At 30.0% G+C, this 13,105-nt stretch overlaps 1 protein-coding gene across 1 annotated transcript in view; it reads right to left on the bottom strand.

Moving 5' to 3' along the window:
• LOC108689066 (hemicentin-1-like) overlaps positions 1 to 11,239 on the bottom strand; it is a 66,469-nt gene extending 55,230 nt beyond the window's left edge. The window contains exon 1 of the mRNA XM_018195671.1: positions 11,135 to 11,239. Within this exon, the coding sequence (XP_018051160.1) occupies positions 11,135 to 11,239 (105 nt within the window). The remainder of the gene's footprint in view (positions 1 to 11,134) is intronic.
• Between the last annotated feature and the right edge of the window lie 1,866 nt (positions 11,240 to 13,105).

Below are 13,105 nucleotides of genomic sequence, written 5' to 3'. Positions count from 1 at the left end.
TATATATATATATATATATGCGGTCGCGTTGCTGACATGGACCTTTTCTAAAAGACGAGAACTTCTTTTCAGAAGCGCCGTTTCTGAGTAATCGGACAGTTTCACATTTCGCGATAAAAGTTTCGTAAACGGTGACGACATAGCCGTCCGACATTGGCAAACGGAAAGGAACTTCCACGCTGCATTTCCACTAGTCGACTTCGGCCGACTACCGAGGAGTTGTTACTGGCGTAGTTTGCGAGCAGTGCTTTCCCTATCGTTTGCAGCTGTGGTGAGAGGGACAACCTAGCTATTGTATATCCTTGGGGGCAATATGTAACACTTCATGTGAAGTGGAGATATGGGGATAATAATTTACGCATATCATTGCTGTGCTATAATGTTAAAAACGACAAAAGGGAATACCTCATGTAAGTTCCATGAAGAAACTCATAACGGATCTTTCACAAATTAAAATACTAAAAGTTTAACATTTATTTTAAAAAATTAAATTTATTTATTCTTATAATAAACTTTACTAACTTTTTATTCTTGCAACTGAAGCAATATTGTTCATTAAAACTTTATAAAATATAAGCTATCAAATAAATATTTAATAATAATTGATTATTTTAATAATGAATGATCGATTATGAATTAATTTAAAATTAATATTCATAACCATGATTAATAAATAAACAAGTTTAAACACAAAAGCTATTTATCTCGTTTAATTTATTCATATATTTTTGTAATTATTTTTTTTTATTTTTTTTTAATATAAAATTGTATCTCGTAAAAACACTTTAGAAAATATACCTTCAGGAATGGAGATATTATTTTGATGGAAAAAATAAAATAAAAATTACATTAATTTACATGTTTTTGTGCAACTGAAATGATTGAAATTAAAAAACAAATCAGAATCTTTATTTGTATATGAATCAATTTCAAATATTAAAATCTAACAAGAGTGGTCAGCATGTTTTTGTCTCAATGTTTTTCAATAATCATCAAATCCTAGTCACAACTTTATCTTGCTCATCACTTTCGCACCTAAATTATTTAGATTATTTAGAAAGAATTACTATACTTTGAACATTAACGTACTACTATATCTTAAAAATGGCATGTTCTATCTTAAAATTGCGTGCTAGATTTTAAAAATTCAATTTTATAAAATTTTTCTGGTAGCAAATGAACTTAGCGTTCCAAAATATATAAAACAAGTTGCTTCCTTTTTTTGCACTAAATAATACAAGCGTGTAGAATGTGTTGTAGAATAAATTATTATTAAGGATGTACTCGAAAGCGGAGTCAATCGGTTGCCATATACAAATACATATACGGCATATATTTTCAACGAGGCTAAAGGCGATGATTCCTTTGTTCATGTAATTATGGAAATTACCGAATTGTATAATCAATCGCTAATTCAATAGCATAATTTCGCGGTCGACTTGTATGTTGTAATTTAAGCTGCAGATGCATTGTACCAGAGTCTTCGCTCGTTTCGAGTAGCAAAATTCGTAGTTACATTTCCACACAAACTCGTATGTGTCCTTCCGATCCATCCTCGCGTTTTTCTACTTCATGTACATTTCGCATATGTAGCAGCACTTGAAAGGCAAAAAGTTTCTTCAAAACGCAAAGTGATCTCTCACCTTTGAAATAGCTGGCAACATTCCACCCATGCTACCCTACACTTGCTTCACTTTCTCTCTTCTGCGTTTTTCACCCTTTCTTGTTTCCCTCCTTTTTCTTTTCTTCGCCAGAACGACACAATGGAAAAGGGAACATTTGTTTAGAAAACACCATGGCAGTCTACTGTAATCTTAATGAAAAAAGCTCTTTTTCTTTGGAACGCTTGAAAGACTGCTCGTAATTAAAATCCCCGCTGAATTTTTTAAGAGTACTTAAGAATTAGCTATTCAGGTGCAGCGCGGTATAATGAACATGTTGTTGTACAATTGTTACACTTTTTTTTATCTGTTTTTTATCTCTCCGCGGCAGATATCATCAGTAAGATGTTCAAAAGTATTAGTATTAATTATTATTATGATAAAATGTAAATATAATTATTATCTAAGTATGAAATAATTTAGAAACGTATTTCGTAACGTAATCGAATATAGACTAAAAATTAAAATGCACCCTCCTACCAAGGATTTTGTTATTTTAACAATTACATTTATACATAAATATTAACAGTTTAACTATCAATCATTATTACATCGCTTTTACACTCGTTGAACGCGGCGATTTGATGCAACTATTTTCTGTTGCATTTACATCAGCGATATTTCATATATTTGTATCATATATTTTCGCTCATCGTGACTTCACGTTATGTTAATACGCGAATGTTACTAATATCGTCTCGTTGTACTATGAAAAAAAATCTTCATATATCCGCGATACATAAACCGTAAACATACATCAAGCCATACATCAAGCACGTGCAGCAGCCTCTGTTGATACAGTTCCGAGGGAATACGAGCAATTATTCAAGCACGTAATGTTTTATGAAAGCGCCGAAACATTTTCAATTTTATTTCGTAATAATCTCAGGGGAAACGATAAACGATATCTCGTGCAAATGTAAATTTATTGCACTTCTGCATAATGACATTCATACGCATTGCACTAATTTACAATCGATAATGCTCAGATATATCTAACATCCTTTCCATAAATTTCCACACTATACAGTAATCGTTATTCGTCAATTATTCGTAATTGGTACCAATGCAAATGATTTGTTTAGTTTGATATCACTGAATCATACCATTTAAACTTTGACATTATACAGAAATCTTTAAAAGAAAGCATTATGAAATTTTATCTATAACCTCTTTATTTTAAATAGTTGGACTAGCTTATAAATACTCTAGAAATTATTAAATACTCCGATAAGTTGCATAAAAAGTTAATTTTTTATGAGACGTCCATTATTCTCTCTTTTCACACACAGTGTCAAAAATGATCTATCTCGACAGCAGTACCACTCAAAAGATATATATAACTTAATCAGAATAGAATGAGATGACCATCGGATGTGTCAGCCACTTTACCTTTTTCTCTTATATTCACAGATATACACACGTCGCGCCCGGTTTTTCAAACCGATCGCGTTCCCTTATCTCGCAATCCATGAATAATGCACGTCCGGAATTCGCGCTTGTCCAATTTATGCTGTGGAAATGCTGCCCCGAGGATTTCGAGCCTTACACCTAGAAAATCGATCTCGCAGGAGCAGTCCGCGTTTTTTCATCTCGATCTATCATGCTGCGCAACGTTTGACGTGGGTGCGAAGTTAACAAATCATAATTTTACGGAAAATTTCACATCGCATCACGGAAATAATAGCAATAGATTTTAACGAAAATGTTGCATTGTCTAATATAATTATTTATACACGTCTTCTTAAAAAGTGACATACTCTTATTAATTGCTGATTATTGCAATAAATATATTTCCATATGCTTCGATGGTCGAATTAGCAAGACGTTCATAGCTTTAATAAAATTCTCAGTGTTATATATTTTTTTTCTTATATATGATATAAGTATTCAAATATCACATAAGTATTGAACATAAAGTATTGAACAATATAATATTGAAATGCATAAAAGATAAGCTCGTTGAACTTTATGAACAGCATAAATACTGAAGAATCCCTTCTGACCCTTCTATTATATGTATTCACGAATGTTTTGGACCGTCAAGAAAGTAGACCAGTTACGAAATATTTTTAGGAAATTCTATACTAGGAGACTTTGATGTGCCTGATTTTATATTGATAATGGACATTAACATTGGAACCATTAATTCAGACAATTTTTGGTGACAGGTAATGTTCAAAACATTTAAAGTTAAGACGATCATATGCGCATTAAACATTGGATAATAAAAGTGACTATTATAAAAAAATATAAATTTCTTGAACTTTAACTTTTAAGTCTTTTTCATTAGTGTTCGATTTGTCATAAAAAAAACGTGGTGAAAATATTACAAGTATAAAGTAAGCAGTAGAAGCATAAAAAGATGTCTTCTTAAAAACTAATGTTTGAAAAGACTAATAAATCAATCCAACTTGTAATATATGTTTAATATATGATTAACAAATTGTAAATCAATTAAGACAAAACGCAAAAAAATAGAAAATTCAAATATAATTAATTACTTAATCAGTTTCAATTTACACAGAATATCTTCCAATCGTATTAATTATCATACAGTTTCATATATCTAATAATTAAATATACGCTCATCAAAAGTAAAAAACAGTAAAAAGACTGTAATATTGCAGAATAAGTAAAAATATATTAAAAACAAGTTGAAACTAGCAAACACGCGCGTTATTATATAAAATGTGATTTATTATGCATTCAAGTTTATTTTTTTATTTTGTTAAGAAAAGATCTTTCGATTACATTAAATCCGTTCCTTGTGATCACGTTTTGAAAAGCATATTTTCTCGCTTAAAGTCATATTATCGGAAAACGGAACTTTAGTAGCAAGAAAGTAGATTTATCCTTCGCAATGATCGTTCTGACTCTTAATAGGAAATATAATAGGAAATAGGGAATAGGGCCTAGCATGGCGGTGGCACAAAGAAAACGTTTATTGCATTTGGGCAGCACTTTACGTTGCATTATTTTATCTCAACGTTCCTTGGATTCTCCCCGCGCAGAAGAATCGCGAATCGTAGCTTCCATAACTCATCTTCGCTAGAATAAGTAAAAGGTATGATTCGCAGAAAACTAAATTATGAAATAGGAATACAATAGGATGTAATTGAAACGTGCTTTGAATATCATATTTGTATATCATATTTGTATTTGTTCAAAAGTTGATATGTATAAATAGGTTATAATATAGTTAATGATAAGAAACACATTTTTATTAAGAAGATATACTTTCAAAAGATAATCTTATTTATTCAATCCGTAATCAATTAGAGATATACATTACTTATTATAACATGTGATCGTCTTGTTTTTTTTTATTAACCTCTCTTTTTTTTTATTAACTTATCTTTTTTAAAATTAAACGTTTTCGAAAAGAATGAATTTTTTAGCGAATAATATCTTATGATAATTATTAAATGTCTTAGTATGCATTGTCTTTACTTGCAAATGCGCTTATTCTTACTTTGTGATATAAATTTATGAGCTCAGTTTACAAATAATAGTATCCAATATTCATTCTTATTTTTGATTTAGAAATAAAAGAGATAAAATTAAATATAAATCTTTAACTTTAATACCTTTAACTTTAATACCTTACGATAAGTTACGATGAAATTAATGAGCCATTAAAATGTATTAAATATATAAACGTATTAAATATATAAAGGTGGTAATGAAATAAAATCTTTTATATTTTTATGTGTTTCTTCATTTATTTTTAAATGTATCAAAGTTCTTAGTATGAACCTATAAAATTTTTCGTATACCTATATAATGGAATTGTAAACTTTTTAAAATACAATTCAGAAATAAATATAATATATAACAACATAACATTTAAACAGCAATTTTACTTTTCTTGAATCTTAATATCATTTTCAAAGTATCTATTATTTCGAAAATCGATGATCAAGAACATTGACGGATGGGATAATCCGACTAGAGGCGGACGAATCTCCACGCGAAATTAGCTCCATCATACATACATATAGAAACATAACATTTCGCGTTGGAAGTCGCCCATATTTGATCTATCTCTTTCCTTTTCCTCCTCCCTCTTTAGAGTCATCGACTTTCTATGCAAAGTGGGAAAATAATTATCAAAATTGATTATTAATAATAATTTTTTATGAAGGACAAGCGCCGGTGAAAATCTATTGGAGGTAATACACAATCATAATCTTAACAATATAAATCAATATCAAGGTCATCGCCAATTGCTCTCTTTTTTTATAATTTTATCTTTTAGTTATTACTAATATTTTTTTACTAAACTATTAATTTAATTTATTCACTTCTATATTTATTACAATAACTGTGTGTTTATTCAATGCTGTAATAATCATATAGAGTATGTCAAGAAATATATTTTCAAATTTTGTACGTACTAATTTGAATAGGTAAACTTTATTTGCTAGTCAAGATTTAAAATAAATAATGTTAATCTTGATTTAAACGTTAAATAATACAAATCAAATAAGCTTGGAAATGAAACTTCATGACCCTTAACTGAAAAATTCAATCAATACAATAATGTTTACTTTAGTGAAAAATTACATGTTTCGCTCTTCCTCTTCTCTCTTTCTCTGTTCATTGATTTTTTCTAAACAGTTTCTCCAATATTTTCCTTGGCATAGTCACTACTTCGTATTCAGTAATATATCGCGACTCTGTGATATAATGGCAACTCGAGAAGGAGTAGACAATTAGGTATAGAAACATCTTAAATTAGATGATTCTATTATAAAGTGCAAAATAGATAATGCGTTGCATTGTAACGTAAAACAATATGATGATTAAAATAACTTTCTTATAAAGACATAATTTGCAAATTGTGTTTTATTGAAATACTTTGCGCAACTATGATCGCTGCTAACTTAACTTACATTCGACATCTTGATTCTTCTAACATTTCCACCTGAAGGAATCGTAAATTGATATTTTGATGGAAATCAAATGCTCTTCTTGCAAAAAGAAAATATATGTTTGACTTTTTATGTAGAATTGACTACTAATCTATGCATTTTGTTGCAATTTAAAACTATCCATTTTTAAGTATTATTTGGATAATTATGCTTTATTCTATAGGAATTAGTAGCCGATGAATAAATTGATATGAATATTGTTACAGTATAGAGTAAAAATTCCTGAGAAAACAAAAATTTCATCATTGTTTTATTCTTCCTTAATACTGTAATTTTCCTTTTAACTTCGATCTCGCTATAGTCCACTTGATGCTACGAATACTTTGAAGCATTTTTTGATTAGTTAGTAAAATTCTTTCTTCCAATTGGTCAAAAATTTCGAAGCATTTGTAGCGTCAAGTGCACTTTAAATATTGATCGACGAGAATCAGATTTGAAAAAATAAATCGTAATTTTTGTTATTTTTTTCCTTTTTTACAGATTTAAAAATCCTTTTTCAGGATTAAAATATACGCATTAATACGTTTATGCCAAGAACGACACAAAATTTTTCTTAAAATTTCAATTTTGAAATTTTTGATCGTTCTCGGCATAAACTCCCCCTCACAAACATGTATTAATTATACGTATACTTTAATCCTGAAAGAGGATATTTAAATCTGTAAAAAAGAAAAAAAATAATTATACAAAAATTATTTTTATTTTATCTGATTTATTTTTTCGAATCTGTAAAAGAGGAAAAAAGCAATTATTGTGATTTAATCGATAATACAGGTGGCTATATAATTGCCTTAAGATATTCTTCTCAAACATTATTTGATAATTATGTTTCTAGGAATTCTAGGAATTTGCAGCCGATAAATAAATTGGTACGAATATCATTATACCTATAATATAGTATTTCACAATACAAACTATAGTAAAATAAATAATATAGTAAAATAAATAAGGTATTTGAAATATTTAACGATAAAATTTACACGCGCTGCGACATATCTGAGATATAGTTATTTAATTATATTTATTTTTTAGAATAAAATAATTATTTAAAGATAAATTTACCGACACACACACATACACAATTTAAGAACAATTAGAGATAAAGTACCATCATCTAAGTAGCAATTGACATATCTTTTCACATTTTTTTCCAAAATGCTCATTTTTAAATGCTAATAGTTTAACTAACGAGATTCGAAAAATAATGACGTTCAAGCAATCAGTTTCTTCATTCATAAGTTTCTCAAGAATGTTAACTGATAATGTGACCGTAGTGAAGAGCCGTTACAAATTTCATTAAAATCCTTTTTCCGTTTAAGAAGCCATTCGAGTTTTACTAAAATAAATGCGACTAATCTTTCGCAATTATTTTCTTCTTAAACTCCATTTGATTTTCCGACTTAACTCGAGAAAACTTGTCGTAATCAACGCGTTTCCTCTGACTATCGCCGCACGTAGATCGATATTTAATTAAAGGTGGATCGTAGGGAAAAAGGAAAACAGATAAGTGGAAGGAAGAAAAATGTGGAAAAGATTGGATAAATCTGGTGAACGTGAACTAAAAATGCATCCGGCCGTGCCCCGAGAAAATGCACGTCGAGCGATTCTATATCCCAGCTATTAAAGAAATCTATATATTCGTCCATTTCCAATAAAATCTATAAAATATCTGTTAGATACAAGTACGTTTTCGAAATATTGCACATTGAACCACGTTTGATATACCATCAATCTTCAGTTTAAATTTTTACAGTTGGATGACAACGGTATAGAATAAAACATTTTTTTTTTTCATCAAAGTGGATGTAGTTTTTGTTCCACGCGTGAAAAAGGAATAATAAACTAATTTTTTTTTATTAAAAACTTCAATTTATTATGGTATTTATAACCTTATGGTCTTTAAAAGCAAAATGATTAATGATAATATAGCAATGTAGTATAAAAAACATAATATTTTATCATAATGTTATGCGTGTATAATTAGAATATAGCATAGCTTGATAATTTAATTTTAAAATGTTTAATTAATTATAATGAAAGTATGACACGTAATATATGCATTATATATTTAATATATATACGTATTATATGTGTACAAAAAAAAACTAAATAGAAACGGAATATTTAAATATAATTACTGATAAATGAAATAAATTAATAAGGTTAACTCTTTTAACTGATGTCAGAACACAATACATTTCTGTAGCAAGTTTTTTAAATTGACAGAGCTTTTGTGTGTTCAATAAAGAGAAAAGATCGCGCAGATTATTTTTTTAATATCAATGTTATCAAACATCTTAAAAGCATCAATCATCGAACAATTACACTCATCACTTCTAGACATTTCTACTCCGAATGAAAAAGGCAAAGCGCCGTTACAAAAATCCATCCACTAGTTGCATACGTTTACTGCAGTTCGCTCGATAACAATAAAGCCTGCGTAGAAGCAGAAAGAAATTTGTCTAAAGCGAAGGAGGAAATTCGGAAATGCAAAAAAGTGGGTCGTAAAAATTGGGTGTGCCGAAAAATTGCGTTTGTAGAGAAAAATGCATAGCGAACCGTATGACATTCGCTTTCTAAGAATGATTCTCGATTGGTACCAAGTGCCCTTCAATCTAAAGGGTATTTTGTGAACGAACCGATTGACGGACATTGAATGTGATCATCAAATGATTCACCACCTATGTGAATCGCAGCTGAGTCGTCCACAAATTTGCACGCTTCGATCGACCTTTCCTTTTGCATCTCTTGTTACTGCGAAACCGTGTTCCCCGTACTTCAGATTGCCAAGCTTTCTCGCAACGGACCCAAGAACTTTCGAAAGATTCTATTTGCGCGTGTTCCGCGGAGCGAAGAATTTAGGTAGGTAAGTTATAAAGCGTTCGTACTTTGATGTAAATGCTTTAGGAATCTCTCCTTTTCTATATACATTCTTCTCACGCTGCAAATTTGCATTTTCTCCGCTTGCCGTTTACTTCGATTATATAAAAAGATGAAAATCTTTTTTTTTTTACCTTGTTTCATGCCAGAAATAATTGAGAAATATATCTGCGTCATTCTTCATGGTTCCCATCACTTCGTATCCATAAAATCTAATAAATTCGGATCAACCGCGTTCACTAAATTCACATAAAGCACTAAAAACTTAAACTATGGCTGGAATGTTGTGGGAACTGAAGAGTGAGATCGGTTGCTAAAGAAAAGTTATACTAAGACGATCATACGTCTTCATTAAATCTATGCTGTGCGCTTAGTCAACGCCGCGAGATACGCATCGGAGAGATTTCGCCTTTGAAGGAAGCATACTGACGTCTGTGTCCCCATGACTCTTCATGATATATCGTCACAGACACGCCATTTCCTACGCGCTACGACACCCACCCTCACGTTCTATATTCACGTGTATGGAACGCGCTCTAATCGCGACCGCGATATTTATTGGCGGCCCCCTATTACGGAACTACGGAAGCGACAATTTGTCATGCCGCTGTATTAATTACGTAGGCTCTCTTATGCAGATAAGGGTGCTGGAAACAACCTGTTTGAATCGAAGCTGTCTCCGGTAAATTTTCAGATTAATTGCCGTCGAGCTAGTCAGTGGCTTGTTTGCAATTAATAATGATACATACAACCTTTGTTAATCCCTTCCTTCGAGGACCGGAGCTTTCTAACAAAGTTATGGAAGGTCTTTCGAAAGGATTTCGAGATTAATGAATTCAATTTTATATCTTAGAATTATAAATTTCAAATTAAAAGAAATAGTCTTAAAAAATTTTTTTTTAATCTGATTATCGTAAAACTCGGTACCCTAAAAGTATCAAATTTCGAAAGGATAATAACCTTCAACATTGGATCTAGTATCACGGAGTTCGTAATCAGAGTTTAAAAGCCACTTTAGATTAACTGTTTGCGTGGCATTGATGAACTTCAACTAAAATGAAACTGGAACTTAATAATACTTCATAATTAAAAATTTCCTAAAACTATAAATTTTATGATAATCAGATTTTTCTTTCTTCGAATTTTCGTTCGAAATATTAGAACTATTTTGAATTTTTTAATTTTTACCTCAGATTCGATAAAGCATTAACAAATACTTATATTACTCCATAAGCCAAGTTTAAAAAAAAATCGAACCAGTAATTCATAAAAAATCGAACCAGTAATTCATAAAATAAAAGGGGATAATTTCCAATGAATAAATGGCCAATGGGGTTATCAATTCACAAAGAGTTAATTGTCTTGCTTCATATATTCTGAGTAACATGATAAACGAAATTCGCATTTCAAATAGCTTCATGTTTATATTATATCCGCATAAACATAGTTGAACATATGATCTTTAAAGGTACAAATATAATTTCAGCGTAATATTATAAATTATAAGCAAACAATCATATGAATGATCATACATAATATCGTGAGCATTGAATGAAATATATTATTATGTAAAACTTAATTAAATTATGAAAGAATCTTTTTTGTCTGGTGTTTACAATAAAATGTGATAGTAAAATTATAAAATAAAAATCTTACTACTTTGTCACCCAAATTTCGCACGCGGCACGGTAGATATGCGGTTTGTCCCACAAATGCACTGACATTCGCTGCTGTCGGCTCGAAAATGGGCAGTTCTTCCATCAAATCATTATAGGTATCGTTTACATGCCGCTGCGCATCTTCATTGGATGTCACGCGTATGTGTGCTGATGCTAGAAAGAGAATAATGATTTGGTGAACATAACTTTTGATGTATAATATGTTTCTCAATATAATCTTATAATTCCTGTTATACGTAAAATTTATATTTATGTTGCACTTTTGTTTATAATTCTGATGTTAGTGTATTTAATTTAAAAAAAAACGAAGAAGAAATAAAATATTGTGAACATTTCTCTCATTCTAGATAATCTGTTTTTTGTGGATAAAAAGTGTACATTCGTTGTACGTAAAATAAAATAATATATATATTTGAAATTTTGCAAAAGTGAGATAGAAAGTTTTAGTAGTCTAATGCAAGTCTTTTGTTTCATAGAACGATATTTAAGATTATTAACTTTTATCTACAATCATATTTCTTCCGTCTGCAATCTGATTTCTATTGTTTTAGATTTTCAAAAAATATGAGATCAAATAGGTTTTTTACAAAATATTTTAGGAGGGAGAACCAAACACCGTCCTCTAGATTGTACAGAGGATTAAAAACATTTATTATTTAAAAATGAAGATATGCTAATCTTATTTTTATGTGTAAAAGATGCGCAAAATTTTTATCACATTAAAGAAGTCTATCTTTTTAATATGTTCGCGTTGTAATCATTTATGCTGTGCGTCATAAAGAAGCGCATGAAATGTGTTCCACTCTCCACGAAACTTATATATGCGAATTTTGGACAGGAAACCAGCGCTCGCAGACATCTCCCACAAGAGTGCAACTCTGAATCAGCTACAAGCGCGCGACTGCTGGATGTACTACTTACAAGATACCAAAATCCAAGTGCGTTATAACTGGCACAAGTAGTGAACTGGCGCCGAGCGAGCAAACTCAGCTCATTTCTTAAGCGTAATACGCTCTTCGACATTTCGGCAGAATATCTTATAGAACACAGTTATGCACTCTGCCTCATTGTATATGCTCGTTTGTATCTCTTTAGAATTCTGTCTTCAAATTCGTCATACAGTATAAAGAATAAAATATTCTCATTTGCCTTTCTTTATATCGTTTGTTTTATAAAAAATAATAATATAGCTTTCGCGATAATACACGCTCATCTTTATGACAAAAGACATTAAACGTGTGCAGCAAACGATGTGCATTCATTTCATCGAGAATACGCTCGCACTAACAATTTTATTTTCTAAATTTTCGATAAAAGATATAGTTATTAAAAAAAGAGGACAAAAAACTAATTCGTGTTTAATCAATAACATGTTTTTATTGGATCGCCTGTAAAACTGATTGAGTTTAATAAAAGAGATTGTTTGAGTATTTGTAAAAACATGTTTTGTTAAACTGGATTAGAGACTTTTCGTTTTTATTATAAGCACTTGTATTATAAGCACTGTGCTTGTAAATATTTTCATATTTCAAGTTCTCTTGATGTGTAACTACAATTTGACGAGATGAGAAGCATAATTAAACCATATATAATATCTCTAAATAAACAAATTTTTTTGTTATTTTTATGAAAACTTTTTTTATATATTATTATTTTTATATTATTATTATTTTTTTATATATTTTTTATATATTTTGTATTGTTTTTCTTTATGTATCGCTAAGTATATAAATTTACATTTGTTGATTTTGTAGTGCAATGTATACATTGACATTGATTCCAAAGTTAAAACTCGAAAATCTAATACGACTCGTAAGAAATGAATTATGAAGAATGCGAATTATGAAGAAGAGATGAGTATTTCTTATGCTTTAATTCACACACGTTTTCGCATTTATTTGCTTCACGTGTGCGAGTGGCATTGGAATAAATTCGATTCGCATACATT

This window comes from Atta colombica, unplaced genomic scaffold (genome assembly GCF_001594045.1).
Source record: "Atta colombica isolate Treedump-2 unplaced genomic scaffold, Acol1.0 scaffold254, whole genome shotgun sequence".
In the NCBI taxonomy this organism is placed as follows: domain Eukaryota; kingdom Metazoa; phylum Arthropoda; class Insecta; order Hymenoptera; family Formicidae; genus Atta; species Atta colombica.
Note: the sequence above shows the minus strand (reverse complement) of the source record. Positions and strands in the feature narration are given on the sequence as shown.